Source organism: Dasypus novemcinctus, chromosome 18 (genome assembly GCF_030445035.2).
Source record: "Dasypus novemcinctus isolate mDasNov1 chromosome 18, mDasNov1.1.hap2, whole genome shotgun sequence".
In the NCBI taxonomy this organism is placed as follows: Eukaryota; Metazoa; Chordata; class Mammalia; order Cingulata; family Dasypodidae; genus Dasypus; species Dasypus novemcinctus.
Window position 1 is genome coordinate 68941436 of NC_080690.1, and position 24909 is coordinate 68966344.

At 47.0% G+C, this 24909-nt stretch overlaps 2 protein-coding genes across 8 annotated transcripts in view; one reads left to right on the top strand and one right to left on the bottom strand.

Annotated features, from left to right (window-relative positions):
* Nucleotides 1-8571, bottom strand: part of LIG1 (DNA ligase 1) — a 62278-nt gene extending 53707 nt beyond the window's left edge. Inside the window, exons 1-2 of one of the 5 annotated variants that reach the window (XM_058280505.2) lie at nt 8445-8571; nt 4489-4561 (exon numbers count right to left, since the gene is read on the bottom strand). In XM_058280505.2, coding sequence (XP_058136488.1) covers nt 4489-4505 — 17 coding nt within the window. In that variant the 5' untranslated portion in view covers nt 4506-4561; nt 8445-8571. Of the gene's footprint in view, nt 1-4488; nt 4562-5099; nt 5190-7833; nt 7909-8311; nt 8358-8444 lie in introns of those variants that run through there. The other 4 variants (XM_058280507.2, XM_058280504.2, XM_058280503.2 and 1 more) reach the window with 4 other exon arrangements.
* A 193-nt stretch (nt 8572-8764) lies between these two features.
* ZSWIM9 (zinc finger SWIM-type containing 9) overlaps nt 8765-24909 on the top strand; it is a 31378-nt gene continuing 15233 nt past the window's right edge. The window contains exons 1-3 of one of the 3 annotated variants that reach the window (XM_058280500.2): nt 8765-8911; nt 9968-10252; nt 16796-17108. In XM_058280500.2, coding sequence (XP_058136483.1) covers nt 8781-8911; nt 9968-10252; nt 16796-17108 — 729 coding nt within the window. In that variant the 5' untranslated portion in view covers nt 8765-8780. Of the gene's footprint in view, nt 8916-9061; nt 9195-9967; nt 10253-16795; nt 17109-24909 lie in introns of those variants that run through there. The other 2 variants (XM_058280501.2, XM_058280502.2) reach the window with 2 other exon arrangements.

The window sequence follows — 24909 nt, forward strand, 5'->3', positions numbered from 1 at the left end:
ATAACACACTGCTTCTCTCTTGCAGCTTTTAGCATTCTCTCTTTATCACTGGTATTCAACGGTCTGATTATAATATGCTGTGATGTGGGTCCATTTGGGTTTACAGTTTGAAATTCATTAAGCATCTGGGACGTGTATATTCGTGTCTTTCATTAAATTTGAGAAGTTTTCAGCCATTATTTCCTTGAAGTATTTCTCTCTGCCCCTTTCTTTGTCTGAGACACCCCCAATACATGTAATGGTATGCTTGATGATGTGCCATAGGTTTCTGAAGCTCTGTTCACTTTTCTTCATTCTTTCTTCTTTCTGCTCCTCAAACTGAATGTTTTCAATTATCTTATCTTCAAATTCACCGATTCTTTCTTCTGCCAACTCCAATATGTTGCTGAAGTCCTCTAGGGAATTTTTCATTTCAGTTAGTATGGTTTTAGCTGATTGGTTCCTTTTCATAATTTCCACCTCTCTATTGATATTCTGTGTTTATCTTCTGTTCTCCTGAATTCCTTTACTTTTTTGTCCGTGCTTTCTTTTAACTCTTTGAGCATATTTAAGACTGTATTTTAAAAGTCTTTGTCTGGAATGTCCCATGTCTGGCCCTCCTTGTTGATGATTTCTAATACTTTAATCTCCTTTGCCTAAGACATCGCTTCCTGCTTTTTTTTGTTTTGTAACCTTTTGTTGAAAACTGTTCCTTAAGCTTGTATCAAGCTAGTATTGTGATAGAGTCTTCCATGCCTGCCACAAGCTAACAAAAAAAGGAAAAAAAAAAAAAAAAGGAGAAAACCCCTTTTCCAGTCTTTGCAGATTGAGCTTATCCATATAATGGGTTGAAGGAAAATAGCTCCTGGCTAAAGTATAGGGACCTCCCTGATCCTCTCTGCACAGGCTTCTTGTCTTGTCCTGCACGGGGCCCTAGGAATTCCCCATTCATCAATTCTGAATGCGCCCCCTCCCTTTCCTAGGAAACAGTTCCCTCACAGACCCAAGCACTGCCCTGTGTACCCTACAGCCAGCAATCCCTTAACTTCAGACAGCATTTGACTTCCCTCCCACGGTGTTCTTTAGGAGACTCCTCCAAGCCGCTCTGATACACAGCACAAGTTCTGGATGGCAAGTCTCTCAGACCACCACTAGGGAGGGTGGGCCAAACATACATGTTCTGAGTACATACATGAGGGTCACTCTATTCCCTGTGGTACCAGCACCAGCGATCTGCACTGGGAGAGCCAGCTCCATGTTAAGCCAGCGAGGGGACAGAGGAGAGGGGCCCATCAGAGAGCCAGGAGATCCTACCACTTTTACGAAGGCTTTTTCTTGACTTGGCACTCACCATTACTGCAGTCCTTTAACTATCTTCTGGAACTCTGAGAAAGATGTTTCTGCCAGTTCTTGCTGGTTGTTCAGTGTCTTACTCCACTGTTATGATCCTCAGAACATAGAATTTGTTCTGTGGTGGGCACATGACCCAGTCCTGGCCAATCAGAGCATCGCACCGCTGTGGCTACAGTGGCTGGTTCAGGGAGAAGCATTTGGCCCAAGCCTGAAACTTGATTCTAAACATTGTTGGGATATCTTAAAAATACCCCCTTTGCACTGGAATGGCTAACTCTAGGGTGCCGCAAGCCCAAGTAGGAGAACCTGCCTGAGAATGATGCCAAGCAAGCCCAAGGAGGAGAACCTGCCCGAGAATGATGGCAACAAAGAAGAAAGTAGAGCTGAACAATGGAGAGACAGATTCCCAGAGTCAGAGTTTCAGCAACTGGATCTAATCCAGTCTGAGGTTATTAACTCCATTTCACGTACTTAAGCCAAGTCATTCCCTTTATTTTGGCCCCACTAAAGCCAGGGTTAATATAGGTTTTTCAACTTTAATATCATTGACTTTCTTTTTTTTTTGAGTTTGAAAAATTTACTAGTATATTATACTAGTATATATCAGTCATTTCTCTCTCCCATCCTAACTTAGGCAAATATTTTATTTGGGTTAAGAAAAGAGTATATGAGAGAGACAGTTGTTATTTAACATAAAAATGAAATCATGTAATAACTAACAGTTCTATATACATTTCCATTGTTTTATTATTCTGAACCTTAAATGCAAGTGAACAAAGTGTTAGGAATATACAGCAGCTAGGCTGCTTCTCTGGAGTTATTAGTTACCAATTAAGAGATCAGTGAGTAGTTATCACCAATAAAATAGTCTGAAACTATCTTCAAATTTAACACTGTAAGAATTTTTAAGAAAATCATTATGCTAATGTTTTCTGTGACTTTGCTTTTAAAGATGCATTTAACTATCATTAAAAAAGTTCATATACAATACAAAAATAACAAAAACAAAACTCTGTTACACACAGAACTAACAAAGTGTATGTGGTCAGAGATTCTATGAATATGTTTGAAGATGCATTTTCTTTCCTTCTATTTCACTAAAATGTGCTTTTGAGAAGCCACTGGTCAATACATATATTCTTAGAAGAAACTATATTATTCTACTATTAAGGGAGTTCAATTCAAATTGGATTTCATAAGTTAGGAACTTAAATGCTTTGATGAAGTACAGAAAGCACATCTTCTCATTTTCCATCTTCATACAATGCTTAATTTTCAGTGTTGATGCATTAAAAAACATAAAAATAGCCAAATATTTAAATAGTATGTACATTTATATATTTTTTTGGTGGTGGTCTGTGTTTTAAAATAATAGCGTCCGTATGATAACCTCAAAATTCTGGGGAAATGCTTACAGAAACTAGCTAATAACAAAAAACAAGAGAAGCACGTTCAAATACTAATTTACTTAGGAGCAAATGGTTGTTCTTTGAAGACTAATGAAGGTAGACAACACCCATTAAGGGAAGTGGACTATTCCAAACACTTAACAGTTTACGCATATTTTTCAAATATATTTATGTTTTTAATATCTTTGTTTATTAAATTTGTTATTGTGTATACTTCAAATGTTTTTTTAAGTACCCGGACCGGAGATTGAACCTGGGACCTTGTATGTGGGAGGCTTGCACTCAACCACTCAGCCACAGTGGCCCCCATTAAATGTTTATTTTTGAAAAGCTAAGCATCTTTATCCACTGATAACGATGCAATACCTAGTTTATAATGACTTGAAACAAAACAAGAATCCATAAGGAAAAACAGCTGTATAAACTTATCTTAACCTATTTTCAGTCAATAATCCAGTAACATTCTCCTCCTAATACAATACTCCATTTCTATAAGGCAGTTCCTGGGAGCCAGGCAGTTTAGGTAATGAAGGAGTTAAGAGAGCAATTGCTTGCATTTTGATCTAGGCTAAACAGATAAATACCATTTCTGATTTATTATCTCAAACTTTTGGAAACTAGTTACATGAAACTACAAAATTAGAAAATGTCTTGAAATCTGTATATAAAACATAAATTACCTCTAATTTCAACTTTATTAGTGTACCACTCAATCTTAAAAAAAAAAAAGGTGGCTCCAAAGGTCGTCTTATACCATTCTTTAAAAAAGCAAACGGTTCCTTTTACCTTTATACCCACTCCCACAGGCCAACTCAAAACACATAATTTAATTGTTTTGGTCATGGACATTTCCAAGGCAAGATTTTATACTTCATTCCCACAGCTTCTGGTTATCAGAAAACCCACGCTTTCCTTTGTTGAAGGAGTTTGGTCCTGCTGGTGTTGGTGTATCCCTTCCAGTATTCTTCATTTTCATCTTGACTTCTGGAGGCATTTCCTCTGGCTCACTATCTTCAATTTCATTAAAAGCTACTGCTACTGAAAGGGTTTTTGAAGCAAGAGTTGGAAAAGTTTCTTTAGTTTCCTTGACCCAAGTTTGATGGATATGGCTGATGCTTTGTGTCATCTGCCTACCTATGTCAAATCTAATTTTGGAGATCTCTGTAGGCTTTGTAGGTAGGTCTCCAGCTTCTTCTTCAGCTGATGGCTTCTTGGCACTGCAGCTGGAACTTTTCCCTCCATTACTCTGATGGATCCAGCTCACCGCAGCTCTCCTCTTCGGCCTTCTGGTCTGTCATTTTTCCTGCTGCGGCCTTCCCTGCTGCCACACCAACACCACTGACAATTTAAGTGGGGTCATTCTTTGTTGTGGGGGGCTGTTCTGTGCATTGTAGGATGTTTAGCAGCATCCCTGGTTTCTACCCACTAGATGCCAATAAAACTGTGACAACCAAATGTCTCCAGACAATACCAAATGTCTTCTGGGGGGTGAGGGTGAGGGAGACAGAACCCTGGCTGTGAACCACTGGGTTAGGACCTCTGTTCTTCACAAATGAAAAACGTTTGACTAATAATCCACTACCCTTCTTCCATATCCCACTCCCCATTTTCCACACTGCCCAATGCCTGGTAAATCCAACTTAAAGTCTGACTTGAGTTTTTCTAAGGCTCAGATTTAGAGAAAGAAGCAAAAGACTTGAAGAGTATGAGCCTGAGAACATGGGTGTTGGGGAAAGCAGGTCCTTACATGATACTTCGCTGCATGATGGTGTCAGAATTCCCCTTCCTTCCTCGTTCTTTTCTTCTCCTGTCAGCTGTTCCTGAAACAGAAATCGAAGTAATTGTGGAGAGCAGTGGTTGTATGGAGAACAAAACACATAAACCCCATTCTTTCATAAAGAAAAAGCTGAAACCAAAAACATGAGTTGCTCCTTCAAGAAGAAACTCCCATTTTTATGAACCACAGTGAGATCTACTGATAAAAAATAAAAGTTCCAAATCAGAGAAAAAGATAAAAAGCCTCTGGTGATAGGTTGAATTACATATCCCAGAAAAACATGTTCTTAATCTTAATCCATTCCTGTGGGTGTGAACCCATTATAAATAGGGCCTTCTGAAGATGTTATTTTTGGCTAAGCTGTGCCCAACTGAACTGGTCTTTAATCTGGATTACTGGAGTCCCTCATAAACAGAATGAAATTCAGACATAGAGAAAGCCACAGGAAGCAGCAGAAAATCAACAGCAGTTAGAGAAGACATCACCATGTGCACTGCCATGTTGAGAGAAAAGCCAAGGACCAAGGATCGCTGGCAGCCAGCCCCAGAATGCCAAGTCTTCAGGGAGATAGGATCACTTACTGAGGTTTCAAATTTGAACTTCTTCTAGTTTGAAAACCATGTACCTCCCCCGCTCATCCTTCCTTCCTTCCTTTACTCAGCTTAATTACATTCACGGTGCATCATTATCATAGCTCTCGTGCCCTTCCCTTCCTCACTTTGCCACTCACCCAGCAATACTCCAATGTTAACTAAAATAAACCCAGCTCTCCACCTACTGCATGCCTGTAGCTGCAGAGCTGATTGTGACACATGCTGACAGTCCCAAGGGGGCCTTCTTGCTGCCACACAAACCAGTGCATTTCCCTAGTCCTTTCAACTCTCCTGCTTGCCCAGACGATATTTCAAACCTGCTTCTCAACCTCCAACCTCTTCTATCCTCACTCTCAGCTGAGAACTTAGCTTCCTATATCACTAAGAAAATGGAAGCAACTACAGAAGAAAGGTTTCAAGCTCCCGCCACATCTACCTATGTAACTGCATCTGTGTTCATGTACTCTGACTTCCCACCACCAATTACATGTGCTCCAATCTAAAGCCAATCCTCCAACAGCACACCGGATCACATGCCTTCTCATCTACTCAAAAATGATGCTCCAGCAATCCTCTCCTTTCTCTACTCCTTCACTGACCTTTCTTGCTACTTGATCATTCCCTACAGTTTACAAATTCGCCATTCCTTCTATCTTAAAACAACAAAAAAAAACATGCTCTGACAGCTACCACCCCATTGCTCTCTTCTCTTTTCAGGAAAGTCATGGAAAGAATCCTCAAAAGGCACTGTCTTCAGGTCCTCTCAAACTCTCCCCAAGCAAATTTCCTCACTGACACTGTTCACTAAGGTGATCAAGTACCTCAAAAGCATAATGGCTAAGGTACTGTGCAAGCACAGGGCTAAAAGTTCCATGAAGGGCACACCGTGCCTATTTTGTGCAGTTATATAGAATGTACTAAATGCACTGGCCAACACACATGCCTTTGATTACTAAAATCTGGGGTAACAAAAGTATCATGACTTAAGAATTCAGGGTTCATAGAATCTTTCAAAACCTGGAAGCCACGGTAACCAGGAAAGATGTAAAGGGGATTTTGGTGGGGGAATGTGGGGTGTCAGGTCAGAAGGCTCAAATCTTCTTGGATTAAAAGTCCAATTTCCTGACCTATCTGCTCCTAGACCTATGGCCCACCCCTATCAAATATTTTACACCTTTCTCCTAAATGTTACTTTCCCACAGATGGACACACCCTGAGAGGCTTAAAACAGTTCAGCATTCCTCAAAAGACAACGAGGAAGCTGATCTGGGGGAGAGAAAGTGCTTTACCCAGGACCACAAAACCAGTCAATGATGGAGGATCCCAGTTCCCAAGAACTACCTGGGATTCATGTTTAAAATATCCCCACCCCACTCTACCATTAGACCTACTACAATGCTGGGGAAAATCTGCAGCCCTAGGGAGCTCCTTGAGGATTCTAAGACAAGAAGGAATTAAGATCGTTCTTAGATTCAACTTTCCCATCTTTCCCTCATGCCCCTTAGCAGGCTGCCTAATAAGTAAACGTCAAAAAGCAAAATGGAATAAAATGGAGGTAAGCCAAAGAGTGATGTCCTAGTACCTTTTTCTACTGTCTCTCCCTAGCAATTCCCTCTGGCTTTCAGATATAGCTCCCCTCTCCAAATGTCCTTCTGTTCTGCCCACCAAGTGCCCTTCCCCTGACCCTTCAAGTTTCCCCATCTAAGGATGTCAAGAAGATGGTCAACCACCACACCAGGGAACCGAGAGTGCATACAACTGCAAGCAGGAGAACTGCATCCATTGGCCATGTGGGATCTAAGCCCCGTCGTGATTTAGAGGTGGAGTGGACATCACCATCTTAGGATCCACAGGTTGGAGGAATAAAATATGGGTTAGAGAGGACTTACTAATATTCTACTATAGAACTATTGTGACTCTAGCAATAGAAGAAATTGTATCACTGATGTGGAGACAGTGGCCATGGTAGTTGCTGAGAGCAGAGAGAGGGAAGAAGAGACGTGATGTGGGGGCATTTTTGGGACTTGGAGTTTCCTAAATGATACTGCAGGGTCAGATGCTGGACATTATATATCCCGCCATAATCAACTGAATGGACTGGGGGAGAGTGTAAACTACAATGTACACTATAACCCATGTGGTGCGGCAGTGCTCCAAAATGTATTCACCAAATGCGATGAATGTGTGACAATGACGACAGAGGTTGTTGATGTGGGAAGAGTGGGGGATGGGGTGTGGGGTATATGGGAACCTCTTATATTTTTTAACATAACATTTTTTGTGATCTATGTATCTTTTTTAAAAAAGACAATTAAGAAATTTTAAAAAAAAAGAATCCTTTCTTCTTTCCCCAAGTTCCTCTTTCCCTCCCCTGCCCACTCTAGGCACAATAAGCCGGTCCCTTCTGCTACCTTCCCCTGCCCCGCCCCCTTCCTCTACTCTCTCCTGGGCCCCACATCTGCAGTTGAGCGCCACCCCTCAAACCTCTTCTAAACCGAGGCCACTTCCTCAACCTATAGCCCCACCCTGTCCATCGGGCCCCACCTTCCCCTGACCGTGGCCCTCTTCTTGCCGACTAGACCCGCCCCTTATTTGTTCTTACCCTGACTCTGCCCCCTTAGCAGACACAAGCCCAAACCTCTCCCAATCCAGAAAGTTCCCGACCCTTCATGAGGTCTTCACCTAGACCTGAACCTTCCACTTGGCCTCTCCCCAGCCCCACCTCCGTCCAGCTGGGCCCAGTCTCTCATCGCCAGCCCTGCCTGCCTTCAGCTGCCCCCCCTTCCTGGTTCCGTCTCGCCAGGGCCTTCAGAGGTGTAGCTGGCCCCGCCCACTCACCACCTTCTCTGCCCCCGGTGGCCCCGCCCCCCCAGGTGGTCCTAGTTGTGGCTGGCTCCGCCCACTCACCGTCCTCTCCCGGATCCCATCCCCCAACTATCGCTCCGGCCCCGCCCCGCCCTAGGTGGCCCCGCCCCCAGCCTTCTCGGGTTGCCCCGCCCACTCACGGGCCTCCCCTTTCAACCACCTCTCTGGCTCCTCCTCGCCCCAGGCGGGTCCGCCCCTCCAGCCTCTCCTCACACCCTCCGGGATCCGACAGCCTCTCGCTCTCTTTTGCCCTCTACCCGTCCCCTCTCCCTCCCGCGAGCGTCTCCCTGACCCCTCTAGCGCCCCGCAGCCCCCTCCCAGCTGTCCGGGCTCACCGGTCTCCACCGCGCCCTCGGCCGCCTTGGCGCTCCGCACTCCCCACTCCTCTGCAGCCGCCCCGGTCCGGCAAAGCCTTGGGCCCCGAGCGTTCGGTGCGCGCTACCCCCAGCCCTTCGCGGGAAGCCTCACCTGCCTCGCGCCGGCCCCGCGAGCCGCCGTCCCGAGTTCCACACTCGGACCCGCTCGTTGCGCGACTGCAGCCCAAATTCGCGCCACGGAATTCGCGCGCAGAATTGGACGGCTGGGGGCGGAGCCGAGTCTAAGGGCGAGGTCCGGGCGACGATAGCACCGCCCGAAGCCGCCGTCGCCGCCCAGAGGACGCTGGGAGTTGTAGTCCCCCGACCTAGAGGCGGCCGGGAAAGAGGAGGAAGTGGGGTGAGCCGTCTCGCACAGCTCGCTGGGAAATGGCCCAAGCCTGACAGAGCAGGTGTGGCTGCGGGTCGTAGGAGTGACGGGCGGCGGGAAATGGAGATTCGGTGGAAGCCGCGGCGCGAGGCACGGCGGGAAGAGAGGCGGGAGGCCTCGCGAAGCATCCCGGGAGCGAGGGCCGGGCCGCGGCGCGTGGCATTGTGGGAGGCGGACGCCGATCGGGGCGGGTAGGTGAGTGGGGAGGGGCGGGAAGGGTACTTATCTGGGGGAGGGGAGAGGCACCGCTGGGTGGGACGGCGGGGCTGGGAGGGGCCGCGGTGGATGGGGCTGGACGGGGTTGGGGAAGCGGGAGCAAACTGGAAGGTGTACATGAGGCATGGAGGGCGACGCAGCTGGACGCGGAGAGCATCTGGGATGAAGAAGCCCATCTGAGGATGAGGGGCCATATCTAGGACAAGAACTCACATCTGGGGAGGATGGTGGCCGCAGCTGACAGAACGGGACCCAGCTGTACGCATCTGGGGAGGGCGCCTCTAGGGAAGAGTGGGGTCACAGATGAAATATTGGTGACACTTTTGAGAATTGGCCACAAGTGGATGGGGCACGCACCTGTGGGCGAAGGGGCCCTAACGATGTGGCGAGCACACCTGGAGATGGGAGTGTCTCCGGGAAGCGGGAGCAGCAGCTGGCTGGCACGTAGGGGTCATATGTGGGGGACAGGCACCAGCTGCGCTCTTGGTGGCTCGTCTGGGGAGGAAGCTACAGGTGCATGAGGAACCCAATTGGGAATAAGGGTTCCGAGGCTGGAATGGGGGGCGGGGCAGATGTATATGGATGTGGAACATCTTTAGCAGGGGACACGGCTCAATGTGGGGCACGTGGGATTACAGCCAAGTGGAGTCAGATGGGGGAACTCCAGATGAACGGGGAACACCAAGTGTAGGAAGCACATCTGCAGAGGAGGAGACCTTAGATGGTAGTTGGGAACAAACTTGAGCCATATTTTGAGAGAGGGACCCCAGCTGGATCCAGGGGTCACTTCTCGGAAGAAACTAGAGTTGGAATTTGGGTTCAGGATCACAGGCCCCAACCGTCCCAGAGTTAGCTGCCAGGGTGAGTGTAGCACAGATGGCCAAAGACAGACCATACCCGGAAAAAGATGGGCGTATCCGGCCCAGTCCCCACCGGGGAGGAGGCACCAGCACCCAGGGGCAGGGCAAGAGTGGAGGATGTAGGATACCCTGGGTGGGGACGGCTCTGATACCCAGCTGTTCCTCTCTCAGGCGCCCCAGGATGGACCGACCAGAGCCCCGGCCCGGCGCAGCGGCTGGGCAGGAGGAGCAGGAGCTGCGGGAGCGGGCCTTTTTCTCGTGGGCAGAGTTCAGTCGCTTCTTCGATGCTTGGTGCCAGCAACGGCTGGCGCTCTTCTTCGTCAAGAGCTCCATGCATCTGGCGCGCTGCCGCTGGGCCAGCGCGCCCCCGCTGTACACGCTCATCGACGTGCTCAAATACAGCTACGTACGGCTCGTGTGCAAGGACGTGCGTGCTCCCAGCCGGCCCGCCGTGGGGTGCGTGAGCTTGAGCCGCTACCCTGCTGGGAGGGAGGGGGTGTGCTGGAGGAGTGGGTGGAGAGCCCCCCCCCCCCCAGGGATGGAGGGAGAGAGGCCGATCAAAACAGATAAACCCTTCTTAGAGAGAGGTGGCCAGAGGCCAGGAGGGAAGCACATTCAGGAAGAGACAAAGTACAGCACCCAGGTAAAGACAGTGGCCCAGGCTTTGCCAGAGGGCCATAAAAAGGCAGAGGCAGAGAGAGTGAGACGGACTCACACACCCTACAGACAGACAGAACATTCCAGAGACCTGGAGACATGGAGCTAGAGCAAGCCAGAAAAAAACAGGGAGAGAGCCGGGTTTTGCACACACACAACAGAACAGAGACTTGGGGACTGAACTGCAGGGAAAGCCACGGGGGCAAAATAATGGTCCAACCATCCAGTAAATACAAGGCCAGGCACCTTGCTGGGGCCTACAACTAGGTAATGCTGCAAAGTCAAGAAGCAGGTGAGAAATCCCCAAGAGAGCCAGGGAACCCACCCAGCTGGCCAGGAATGTTTTTAATGATCCCAGTTTTAAAGTGGGAACATTCTCCATAAGGCAGTTGGGTTTCTGGTTTCCCTTGAAACGAAGAGGCTAAGTCCATATTCCTGTGCAACAGACAGCCACCCCTTGGAGAGGCCACCCCCTGGAGAGGAGCCTTGGCTCTCAGGATTGCTCCAGACTCTGCCTCTCTGCTGCCTCACACTTGGCAGTGTCACTTCCTTATTTTGCGTGCTGGGCCCCTGTAATGTATGCGTTTGAGGCCCTCGGTTGGGGAGCCCAACCATAGACAAAAAGGGAGTGCTTAAAAATACAGGCTTACCCCATCACGCTGCCTGATATGAGCCCACCCACTTCCTTTGGGCCACAGACTTCACATTTCCAAGCCTCGGTTTTTTCATCTCTGAAATAGGGCCATGGCAGTAACCTGTAGGGTTATCGTGAGATCACACCCAGAAAGGCACTTATCCGAGTTCCTGGAATGGGGCAGCTGGTAAATGATAGCTGTGAGGGAATGAAGGGATGGACTCTGGAGCCAGCAACTTTGCCTCTCTGGGCCTCAGTTTCTTCCTCTGGACAATGGGGAAGTAAATACCTAGCTCATAGGGTTTTGTGAGGATTCACTGAGTTCATACATGTAAAGTATCTTGCAGGGCATCTAGCACAGAGTGAACATTCTCTGACTGCCAGCTCCTCTCATCCATAGCTATTTAAACATTTATTGTAGGATTACTCTTCTCTTCCATTTACTCTCTGCTTAGTCTAGAAACAAAGACCCAGAGATATGAAAGCAGAACAGTGTCAAACACATATAATCACATAGAAATCCAGTGTGTTAGAGCTCGCAAGCAGCTCAGGCCCAGTCTTGGAGCTCTCTTTGTTAACAGAACCCAATTCAATATAACATATTGGGGATCACCTGTTTGTGTGCTCTTCACTGGCCACCTGGAACCCAGAGCTGATTTCTGCCCTTGAACCTCATAGAGGTGCAAAGACAAAGAAACAAAATTGCAAATCCAGCAGACCCCCCAGCAGTGAGAAGTTGAGGGAGCAGAAGGGAGGAAGTTAAAGGAGGAATGGGGACCTGGGAGCTTACCAGTTGGGAAGTAAGAAGAACATAGAAGGATCTTATTTGTTTATGTATTTAAATATGCAGTTGGCTTAGCAAACACATGGTGCCTACTGTGTGCAGTCACTGCCCCAAGCACTCTACCAAATATCAGAGGGAGTTGGGGCAGGAGGGAAGGGACTGGGGACTGGCAGGCTGTAGAGGGGACAAGGGTAGATCCCTGGACTCAGGTGTGGTGACTGGGTGGGCAGTGGGGTCACCCCTGCATGGGGGCACCCAAGCATGGGGTGATCGATGAGCCATTATGGGCCTTCTGGCCCTCATTTCCCAGCTCCCTGTCCCCATCAGCTGCTCACACAGGGCCTCTCCAGTGTTACAGCCCTTAGGCCCCTGAGCAGGGCAGAGAGACGTCAATGTGAGAAGAGGCAGGTTTTGCTGCAAGGATGTCAGGGCCCAGACTTGGCAGGCCTGAGTCCAGCCTGGGAGTTTATCCTGGGGGCACCAGGGAGCCCCAGGAGGGCTCTGAACTGAGGCAGCTCTGGGTGTAGAAAGACCCTCTTGGGCCACCTGGGGAATGGAATGGAGGAGACAGATTGGAGGCCAGGAAGGAGCTGGGCCAAGGGTCCAGTGAACACAGATAGGGGCTTTATTCCCAGCACCTCCTTCCCCTTTAAGCAGAGGTTGTGCAGTGCACCCCCTCCGAGTCCTCATCCCTGTTGTCTCTCCTCGCCCCCACTTCCCTGTGCCTCTCTCAGCTCTTCCCTGACCCAAACAGCTTTCTCATCCTTTTGCATCACATATCAACCTTTGAAAACCAAGAGATCTTGAAAACTTGAAAGATCAAGAATAAATAAATTGTGCAGTAGAATGCAAATCAAATGACCACAGTGGTATTTTTAGAAGGAAAAGAAGTGGAATATTTTCCTAATAATGGCTACCATTTATTAAGTGCCTACTAGATGCCAGCCTCCTCTCTCACCACCTTATATAATTTAATCCTCTTATTTAATCCTCTCTATAAGCCTGTGAGGTAGGTATTATTATTAGTATTATTATGAGGCACAGAGAGGTTAAAGGACTTTTCCAAGATAGCAGAGCTGTCAAGAGGGAGAACCAGGATTCAGACCCACATAGTCTGACCGCAAAGCTCTTGCTTTTAACTGCCACCCTGTCTCCTCCTTCCATCTTCCCCCACCCCGCTCCTTCCCCCATCTTTATTTAAATCATGGATTCTCAATATGAGAGTTGAATGTGCCAGCATCCTAAAGATTTTTCGGTCCTACGAGCGCAACCTGTTTGTCCATTCATCCAAGGTTTGGTTGTTTTTGTTTTTGAGCATTTATGTATGTGTGTGTGGGGGGGTTTAGATGCTGGGGTTTCAGTGGGGAACTTTCATTCTGGTGGACAAGATAGGCATCAATCAAATCATCACCCCAATGTGCAGTGGAATCTGCCCTAGCCCGGAGATGGTCAGGGAAGGCCTGCCAGAGGCCTGAAGGATGAGTAGGAGTTCATTAGGGGAAAAGAAGGGGGAAGAACATTCTGTGATGAAGAAAATAATTTATAGTAGGCTGGTAGCAGTGGAAATGGGGGGGTGAGGGGTGGTACGTGGATGGTTTTGAGTTTAGAGGTACAACGGACAGGACTTGGTAGGTGATGTTTGGGATGGGGTGGTGTAGGGTATGTATACCAGAGCATGGACAGGGTGTCTGGGTTATATAATGGGTTCACTCATTCATTCATCAGGTATTTACTGAGTACCTGTGAGGTGCCAGGGATACACCAGTGAACAAAATAGACAAAAGCCCTGCCCTTGCCAAGTTATATTTACAGGTAGGTGGCATTACTTCCCAGGGTGGTTAGAAAGAAGTTGTCGAAAGGGTGACCTGAGGTGGCAGTCGACGGTTCTGTGAGATGCTGTGAGCCCACAGAGGGGAAGGGCTATTCTCTGGCAAATGGGCAGCTTCACAGCAGAGCCAGCCTCCCTGTGAGCGGGGACCTGTTCCAGGGGCCGAAACACCCTAGGTTGAAAGAGGCCACCCAGGGAGTTTCACAAAAGCTCATGAGTTATTCTAGGAAAATATGTTGGGTAGAAGCCCATGTGCTTTGCCATGTTGGTAGGTCAGATTGCTTATTGGCACTTTCTTTTTGGTTCTACCTGGTACCACCATGGCCATGATACAATTTTTAAATAATAATTTGCACACTTATGTTTTTTCTAAATTTGTACTATTATTGTTTCTTTAAATAAGGCAAAAAGACCCAACTTCTTTATTTTAGGTAAAATACCTCATGCATTTAGCAGAAAAGGAGTGTGTCAAGGATCCCCTCCTTGTTTAACGACAAAATTCTTAAGAATTTATATCAGTTGTTCTAAGCCACTGGGCAAACTCACCCACCTTGCGGGGGGCAAGGGGAGGGAGGGGCATTTGGAAAAACTATGCAAGTATTTTTTGTTGCATGCTGGGAGCCAGGGCTTCTTAACTACATTCTGTGCCCTGAACAATCTGTGTTACAGTGGTCTGTGAACCAGGAAGGCCTCAGGCCCAATCCAACCTGCAGCTCATTTTTGCAAAGGAAGTTTTGTTGGACACAGCCACACTCATTCATTTACATATCATCAATGGCCACATTCACAATATAGTAACAGCTGGGTAGTTGCAACAGACAGTGAAATATTTACTGTCTGGCCCTTTACTGAAAAACCGCAGACCTCTGCTCTGCTGTATAAAATCTCCCACCAAAAAGTGCTGATGTCACCCCCAATAGTGAAAATAGTTAGTGCTTTAAATATGAGAGAAACGTGCTCTGATTTCTTTTTCCTATTCTATTTCATTTTTTATGATGCTGATAGTAACTCCCTAAATTGATTTCATGTAATGGCTATGTCCCGCAGTTTTAGAACCACTCTGCTAGACAGATTCTTGTATAAACGAGTGGTCACTGAAGCATGGTTTATAAGAAGGCAGAACTGGAAACAACCTAGTTGTTGGCAGAGTCATGAAGTGCAATATTATATAGCAAGTGAAAGAAATAACATAGAAAATTCTTGAAAATATGTTGTTGGGTGAAAAAGCCACAAAAGGATATGTACGTATGATGCTTGTATGCATTTCCTGTGGCTGCTGTAACAAATTATCACAAATTCAGTAGTTTATAACAACCCAAATTTATTATCTGATAGTTCTGGAGGTCAGAAGTCTGGCTTGGGTCTCATTGTTCTAAAATCAAGGTGCCGGCCGGGCTGCCTACCTCCTGGAGGCGTAAGGGGGGATTCATTTCCTTGCCGTTTCCAGCTTCAAGAGGTTCTCTGAGTTCCTTGGCACATAGTCTCTTCTAGCATCTTGAAATCTCTCTGATTCTGATCCCCCTGCCTCCCTCTTTCATTTATAAGGACTCTTATGATTACATTGTCCCTGTCCCCACCCCAGATAATCCAGAATAATCTCCCCATCTCTAGATCCTTTATTTTGTTACCTCTGCAAAGTCCACTTTGCCATGTGAAGTATCATTCTCACAGGTTCCAGTGTTTGGGATATGGACATCTTCCAGAGACCGTTATTCTGCCTCGCTCAATGCTGTACATTTAATGCAAAGTTTCTCAATGTAAACTTCTTAAAGTGTAATATATATAACAGAAAAGTACACACATCCTATGTGTGTACCTTGGTGGATTTTCACAAAATAAGATAAACAAGTAACCAGCACCCAGAACAAGAAACAGAACACCCCTAGGCCTAACAGGACCCCTTGTGCCCGTCGTAGGGTTAACTCCTCGAGGGCAGCCACTGTCCAGTGTTTTAAGAGCATCCGCGAGTTTTGCCTGGTTTTGAACTTGCATAAATGGGAATCATACCATATGTTCTTTTTTGTGTCTGGCTTTTATACAGCAGGTTTGTGAGAGTCACTCGTGGTAGGGGATAGCAATGGTTTGGTCATTTTGCTGACTGGTGTTTTATTTTAGCAACATAATCACAATTTAGTTTTCCACTCTGCCGTTGGAAATTTCGGTTGTTTCAGGTGTTCTGCTAACATGAGGAGTGCTGCTATGCACATTGTGCCGCGTGTCTTTAGGTGGCGTTAGGCACACATTTATCTTCAGCGGAATTGCCGGGTCGTAGGAGAGGCATATGGTCAGCTTGAGTAGATACCGCCCCACGGTTTTCCAAAGTGGTTGTACCATTTTACAATCCCACCAACAATGTAGCAGAATTCCAGTTGTTCCACATCCTCGCAGACACTTGATGTTATCAGTCTCTCATTTTGGCCATTATGGTGGCTTTGTGGCAGCAGTTCCTTCCTTAGAGTTTTACTTTGTATTTCCTTGATGACTAATGAGTTTGAGCTTTTTCAAATCTACTAAGTTCTTAATATTGATGCATGCCTTCCATTGTTTATGGATGCGGGAGAAAAACGTGCAGGAATGATAAACACTCAAATTTGATAGTGACTACCTTTGGGGGTGGGGGAGGTTGGGGAATTTGTTGGGAGATTGTTCACAGAGGGCCGTGATTTTTGATACTGTTTGCACAAAATCAGAAACATATAAGGGTATCTGGATTATTTTATTTCTCAAAATTGTTTGAGGCAAACATAATAAAATATTCATTCCTTTTTTATAAAGCTGGGGGTGGAGGAAACTGCTGTAGCAAACATAGTGCTTACCATACCCTGCCTTCAAGTGCTTTACTTACATCAACTGTTTTAATTCTCACAATAATCCTGTGAGATAGGTATTCTTATTTACCCCCCTTTTAACATAGGAGGACGCTGAGGTACAGAGACTTTTAAGTAACTTGCCCAAGGTCACATAGCCAGCTTACTCTTACAGCCCTCTACTCTTCTCTATATACTTGAGAAAACCTTAACTTAAAAAAAAAGGAGAGGAAAGGAAGAAGGGGGCAGCAGGGTGATGTGACTGCGGCGGTGGTCCTTCCTCCCGCAGGCCCCCCCAGCCCGGCTGCCCGGCCTTCATCATCGTCAAGCTGAGCCCGCTGCGGGACCGCCTCGTGGTGACGGAGTGCCAGCTGACCCACTCGCACCCGGCCTGCCCGCTCGAGTTCGCCTACTACTTCCGCCCGGGCCACCTGCTGGCCAACGCCTGCCTGCCCGTGCGCACCACCAACAAGATTTCCAAGCAGTTCGTGGCCCCGGCCGACGTGCGCCGCCTGCTCTCCTACTGCAAGGGCCGTGACCACGGCGTCCTCGACGCCCTGCACGTGCTGGAGGGGCTCTTCCGCACCGACCCCGAGGCCAAGGTGGGGTCTCGGGAGAGGCAGGGCAGGGGTGGGGGAGAGCCACGCCAAAGCCCCACGGGTCCCTCATTCATTCATCCATCCACCCCCTCACCCACCCCCTTCATTCAACCATTCCTTCCTTCAGTGTGCGCTTGTTGAGTGCCTCGTGGGTGCCGGGCCTTGGGGCTGCAGCCACGGACAAGACAGACGTGGGCCCTACCCCAGAGAGCCCCCTTTAGCGCAGTGCTGCCCAGTAGAACCTGCTGCCCTGCTGGAAGTGTTCCCCGGTTCTGCGCCCTCCAGCCTGGTAGCTATCAGCCACAGGTGGCTATTGAGCACTTGAAATGTGACCAGTGCACCAAGGAACTGAAATTTTTCTTTTAGTTCATTGAAATCTAAATAGCCACGTGTGGATGGTTCTGGTGGGAGAAATAGGCCCTTAGACACACCCCAGTGTAATATGATGTTAGTAGGATTGGAGCTAGGAAGAAGAGGAGCGGACGTGATGGACAGTGCACAAAGGATAAGTATAGAGTGCTGTGAGTACTCCCAAAGTGAGGACACGCCCACGCAGGCCAGGAAGTAGATGAGGGTGCTGAGTGTCGTGAAGGATAGGGTGAGGGCTCTGAGAGTGCTTTTTGTGAGTGTGCCATTTTCATTCCAGTGGTCAGGGAAGGCGGCTCGAAGGAAATGGTATTGGAGCCGAGAAGACCGGAAGGGAGGGAGGGGACACCCATTCTGTCATCTGGGGGAGGAGAGTTCCAGGCAGAGGGAGCAGTGAGTGCAAAGGCCCAGAGGCTCGAGCAAGCTTGGCGTGTTGGCAAAATAGCAAGGAGAGTGTCCGTCCATGAGGACTATGTCTGCTGCCTTGATGCAAGTTCAGGGCTAAGGTGGACATGAAGTTAAAAAAAAGGAGGGGTGGGGGAAGTGCTGGTTTCTCCATCTGGCTGTGCTTTGTCTCTCATTCTTGGAAGCAGCCCCAACTCAGGGTGCAGCCGAGATGTGAACCCACTCCCCAGATTCACGTCCCATCTCCCACCCAGGAACCATCCCTGATTCAAGCCAGGCCCCCTCTGAAAGAAGTCCCCTTTCCTGCCCTAATTTCCCTCTGTCCACATACAATATGGATAATTTTAGCGAAAATTTATCAAGCACTTACCATGTGCCAGGCACTACCCTAAGCACTTTTAATTCATTTAAATCTCGCCAGAGCACTAGGCTGAGTCTACCATTCTCATCCTGAGCTAACAATGAGGAAACTGCAGCATAGGGAGGTCAGGTAACCAGCTGGAGGTCACACAGCTCTTTGATAGCAGAGCCCGGCTGCAGACCCGCAGAGTCTGGATCCAGGGCCAGGCTCTTCACCACGCTGCCATTCCCAGCTCGGAAACGAGGCTCAGGCCTCTCCCCTGTAGTTTCAGCCTCCTGAGGGTGGAGGGCCAGCCCAAGGCAGTGTGCAACTCTGTAAAATGGTAACACATACCCACTGGGCTATTAACCACTGTCTTACGTAAGTCAGCCTCTGCTGCTCGTCCCTGGAAACACCCTACGTAGAGTGCCCCTGCGACATGCAGCTCTTTCATAAATGAAAGTCTTCCATGTGGGGGGATTGTCCTTTCAGCTGCCACTTGGGAGGCAGGCTTGGAATCTAGGTTAAACCAAGATTGGCTCCTATGTCTAGGTGTTGGCCTGCTTTAATATTTATAAAAGAAATGAGGAAGATATTCCAGAAAGTCAAGAGGCGGAGACCAGTGAAAGGGTTATTCTTTTTCTGTATGTTGAAATATTTATTTTTCAAATATATAATGCATGCACATGGTTCTAAATTCAAAAATGACAATAGGGTATCTGGTGGAAAGTCCCCGTGTACCTCCTGTCCCCCAGGGCCCCTCCTCAGAGGTAGCCAGTAATCAGTTGCTTATATTTTTTCCCCAGAGGTATTCTACAGTCCAGTGGAACTTTCTGTGATAGAAATTTTCTGTATCTGTACTGTTCAGTACAGTTGCCACAAACCTCATGTGGTTAGTGAGCACTTAAAAGTGTGGCTCGTGTGACTGAGGAGCTAATTTTTAAAATCTCATTTTAATTAACTGGAATTTAAATGGCCCCATATTGGATAGTGGAGTGCTATACTTAGGCCAACAAATTTGCATGTCTGTATTTTTAACCTAATTTTCCTTTCTCTCCACCCCTCAACACACACACCAAGGTAGCATATCATATGTGCAGTTTTGCACCTTGCTTTAGATGTTGGGGGGCTCAGATGTCAGCATATTTCAATCTTCCCTTGGGGCTAGTCAAATGCTGCTGAGAAAACTCCAGGCTCCTGGCTGGAGGGCAAAGGTGACTTGGCAGCCCCATGGGGAAAGAGGACTGGGGGGCTGGCATCCAGGCAGCAAGATGCACTGAATCCCCTCTTTGGGGTTCAGATCCCCCTGTCCTCAGATGGGCCTAGTGTCCCCAAGGCCAGCAGCCCTTTCTGTATTACCTCCTCCTTAGACTAAGTCATATGGGGATTAGGGTAGGGGAAAAGGGAAATTATGTGCTTTAAAGATCTAACAGCTTCCTAAACAGCCCTCATCGAATCCTCTTTATTTTATTTATTTATTTATTTTTAAAGATTTATTTATTTTATTTATTTCTCTCTCCTTCCCCGCCCCCGGCCCGGTTGTCTGTTCTCTGTGTCTATTTGCTGCGTGTTCTTCTTTGTTCACTTCTGTTGTGGTCAGCGGCACGGGAATCTGTGTTTCTTTTTGTTGCGTCATCTTGTTGTGTCAGCTCTCCGTGTGTGCGGCACCATTCCTGGGCAGGCTGCACTTTCTTTCACACTGGGCAGCTCTCCTTATGGGGCGCACTCCTTGCGCGTGGGGCTCCCCTACATGGGGGACACCCCTGCATGGCAGGGCACTCCTTGCGCGCATCAGCACTGCACATGGGCCAGCTCCACACGGGTCAAGGAGACCCCGGGTTTGAACTGCGGACCTCCCATGTGGTAGGCGGATGCCCTAACCACTGGGCCAAATCTGCTTCCCTAATCCTCTTTATTTTTACCTCCCCCATCCCTGCCACAGCCTGATGTTGCCTTTTTTTTTTTTAAAGGAGTTTGAGGAATTGAACCCACTCCCCATCCTTTCAAGGACTCTGCTGTTATTTCCTAGCATTCTCAATTGCTGGCTTGGGATTTAGGGTTCTGGGTTGTGTTGGTGGCAGCTGGGTAGGGTGGAGTGTGGAGGGGGGCAGATCAGTTTGTCCATCTGCTTTCTGCTTCCAAAATTTCATTCCTGTTGTCGCCTTTCCTATTACCCCTGTGGATTTATGCCTTTACAAAGGAAAGGAAAGAAACCCTTTCCTAGTACTCGAGGCTCAGGGAAGAGCGCAGTTAGAGGGGACTGTTCAACCTGTCATCTTTACCCAGAAATTCCACCTTGCTTTTCTTCATTTATAAGAGTTATTTAGTAGGTTCAATATTATCTTTCTCCCCAAGACAGGGCTAAGCAACAATTGGATATCATTCTTTCCACTTTCCATCAGTCTACCAAAGACTAGATTACTTGGCAAAGTTGAGTGCCTGAGACCCCAGAATTGGGGTTGCTCACCTGGTCTTGTTGTGGGGGGTAGAACTGGGGTTTGCCCCAAAGCCACAGCCACGGTCTGTGGGCAAGACAGGGTGACTGCTTCAACCAGGAAGGTGTTACAACTTTTTGTAGCCTGCCCAGAGGCAGTGGTGGAGTGCTGACGTGTCCTGTCCCATCGTCCCATCTCCATTACCTCATCTGTGGCAGGTTCCAGGGTAAGCAGGAAACAGGAAGCAAGCTGACTTTCTGGGCTGAGCAGGACCTTGCAGAAATTTGGTATGTTCTCGTTGCTTCCCAATGATGACATGTAGGTTTTGCTTACTGAGAAAGGGGGACATTGATCTGTGCATGATCCTTTTAGGAATGCTAGGTGATACAAGATGTTTGATGTGTATTTACTCACCAATGCAATGCTCTTTATAACTTATCATGAAATAAGTTTAAAACTAAATTACCAAGACTGACTCTAAAAATAATAGGTCAATAACAGAAGATTGTATTTGAACATATTTTAACAGAAAAAAATATTGAGGGTCTTTTCCACATTGAGGTTTTTTGTTTTTTGTTTTTTTTAATTTTTAAATTTATTTATTTTTAATATTTATTTATTATTATTTTTTAATTACATTAAAAAATATATATGAGGTCCCATTCAACCCCACCGCCCCCGCCCCCCACTCCCCCCACAGCAACACTCTCTCCCATCATCGTGATACATCCATTGCACCTGGTAAGTTCATCTCTGAGCATCACTGCACCCCATAGTCAATGGTCCACATCATAGCCCAGACTCTCTCACGTTCCATCCAGTGGGCCCTGGGGGGATCTACAGTGTCCCGTAATTGTCCGTGAAGCAGTATCCAGGACAACTCCACGTCCCGAAAACGCCTCCACATCTCATCTCTTCCTCCCGTTCCCCACACCCAGCAGCCCCCATGGCTACCGTTCCCACACCCATTTCACATTTCCTCTGTGGACATTGGATTGGTTGTGTCCATTGCACACCTATGTCAAGTGAGGGCTTAGATTCCACATGGGTACTGGATGCACTCTTCCCGCTTCTAGTTGTAGACACTCTAGGCTCCATGCTGTGGTGGTTGACCTTCTTCAACTCCATGTTAGCTGAGTGGAGTAAGTCCAATAAGTCAAAGTGTAGGAGCTGAAGTCTGTTGAGGCTCTGGGCCTGGGTGTCATATTATCAGTCCAGAGATTCAAATCCCCTACATATATCTTAAACTCAGCACCAAATACAATTCCAATAAAGTAGCATGCAAGTCTTGTGAAAAGAGATCCCCTCTGAGTCCATTTCCATCACGCAGAAACACCAGCTCCAAAGAAGGGCCATCTGTCATGGCAGTGAACCCCTTCTGCCATGACCATAGAACCCGTGGGTCTCTTTATCCCTCAAAAGAACCAATACCTGGGGTTGTATCTACCTTATCTGTCTCTTAGACTCTGTTCAGTTGTACATAGGGGTATTCCTTCTGACAACCTCCAGACTCTTTTTTAGAGACTCACAGCCTTATAATCTCATTTCTCCTCTCCATTTCCCCCTTACATTAGGTCAAACCGCTTCCCGAAGTCATGTTATTATATGTAGACAGGTATATTCTGCTGTTCCGCATTGAATCTTTAATTCAAGGTCATTTTCTAGTTGCTTCTTCAGCTGGTATGTGGTAGTGATCCCTCGGTGCCAGGGAGGCTCATCCCCGGGTGTCGTGTCCCACGCTGGGGGGAATGCATCACAGCTACACGCTGAGTTTGGCTGTGAGAGTGGCCACATTTGAGTAACATGAAGGCTGTCAGGAGGAAACCCCCAGGCACAATGCTACTCTAGGCCTTGTTCTTATTTCAGGTGCATTGGCTCAAAAGTGTAGCCATTAGTATCAAGAGCCCACTGTTGGGCCCTCCTTCCTTCCTGGTTCTTGCCGTTGCACCTGGAGGATTGCCGCTGCTCTCCCAGGGCCCACAACAGTGACCCCCCGGCCAGGAGCCCAGTACCCCCCCAGCTGTTGTTTTTAATTGTTTCCACTATGAGTATATATAGACATTACCATATACCCTGGGCATATGCCCTGTATAACTCCCTGTCAACCATATATATCCTGTCAATAACATCCCATATCAGTATTCCTCCGCTGCCATTGTTGAACCACTCTGTGATCCAAAACTTCCCGTAAAGTGAATCCCAACATAATGTCAGCTTCAGAAGAGTCTTAGATCACCAAAATTCGTATATACAATATACAGTATTTCCCCAGATCCACCATAAAACCTTTTCCCTTCCACAGCAATAATCTTTTAACTTATTCATATCATATTTCCTGAAACTGATGTACAGATTCCGAAACTATAGTTTTCAAACAAGGTAACATTTGTGCTTACTATGTGGTCCATACTTTAGGTTGTACAGTTTTCTAAATTTTTTAGTTATCCTATGTTTTGTCTTATGGTTTTCATTATTAGTCTGTCGTCCCCTATATGTTTTTGGTGTAATATTAGCTGTTTTATATTCATCCTCGTGTACTCTCACATAACTCCTCTTTTGCCCCCTTATTTACCTTTGTTCTATCCATTGCACGTCCATTTTCCCCTCCCCTTAGGGCCCACAACGCCTGCCAATCTAATGCCCTGGGAGCCGTCCTTTCTCACGAGAGATACAGTTCTCTCTATTCGACGGCATTAGTCTTCCCCAGGATATGGGTCCACCCCACCCAGTGGTAGAACGCACCTTGGCAAAATGAGCCTTCAGCTATTCCCTCCGGAGTCCGTCCTGCATCAGACCATACCCCCTGAGCGTCCTAACCAGGTGACCCTCCTACTTATACTTTGATACGTTTTACTCAACATTTAGTTCTCAACAAACTTCTGGCACTCTCCCATGTTTGTATGTTGCCCCTCCCTCCCACCTATTTCTTGGACCATATTACCCCTCTTCCCATCCCCAGCCCCCCTCAAACCCAGAAAACCCCACCCGAAGGTAACCCCTTGCCCCCATTTTGTCCCTTCTTTGTGCTCATACTTACCCCCAGCTCATCACAGATTCCACCCCTACAGACATTAACTCACATCCTTCCTCCACCCCCCGATTTCCAGTAAGCCACTTTTCCAGACTCTAGCTCTCTGAGGCAGTTAACTTATTTCATATCATTGAGGTCATATAGTATTTGTCCTTCAATGCCTGGGTTGCTTCACTTAACATAAGATTCTCAAGGTTCATCCATGTTATCATGTGCGATTGTAGTGTATTGGTTCTTACAGCTGAGTAGTATTCCATTGTGTGTATATACCACATTTTATTGATCCACTCATCTGTTGATGGACTTTTGGATTGATTCCAACTTTTGGCGATGGTGAACAATGCTGCTATGAACATTGGTGTACATATATCGGTTTGTGTCCTTGTTTTCAGATCTGATGGGTATATACCCAGCAGTGGTATTGCTGGGTCATATGGCAAATCTATGGATAATTTTTTGAGAAACTGCCAAACTGTCCTCCAGAATGGTTGGATCCTTCTGCATTCCCACCAGCAATGGATGAGTGTTCCCCTTTCTTCACATCCTCTCCAGCATTTGTATTCTACTGTTTTTTTCATGGCTGCCAATCTTATGGGAGTAAGATGGTATCTCATTGTAGTTTTGATTTGCATTTCCCTGATAGCTAGGGATTTGGAGCATTTTTTCATGTGCTTTTTAGCCATTTGTATTTCTTCTTTGGAGAAGTGTCTGTTTAAATCTTTTTCCCATTTTTTAAATGGGTTGTTTATCTTTTTGTTTTCGAGATCTATGAGTTCTTTATATATGCAAGTTATAAGTCTCTTATCAGATATATGGTTGCCAAATATTTTCTCCCATTGTGTGGGTTCCCTTTTTACTTTCTTGACAAACTCCTTTGAGGTGCAGAAGGCTTTAATTTTGAGGTAGTCCCATTTATCTATTTGTTCTTTTGCTGCTCGTGCTTTTGGTGTGATATTCATGAAGCCATTTCCTATTACAAGGTCCTGTAGATGTTTCCCTACACTGCTTTCTAAGGTCTTTATGGTTTTGGCTCTTATATTTAGGTCTTTGATCCATCTAGAGTTGATCTTTGTATAAGGTGTGAGATGGTAATCCTCTTTCATTCTTCTACATATGGCTATCCAGTTCTCCAGGCACCATTTGTTGAATAGGCCATTGTCTCCCAGTTGAGAGGGTTTGGTGGCTTTATCGAATATTATATGGCTATATACATGAGGTTCTATATCT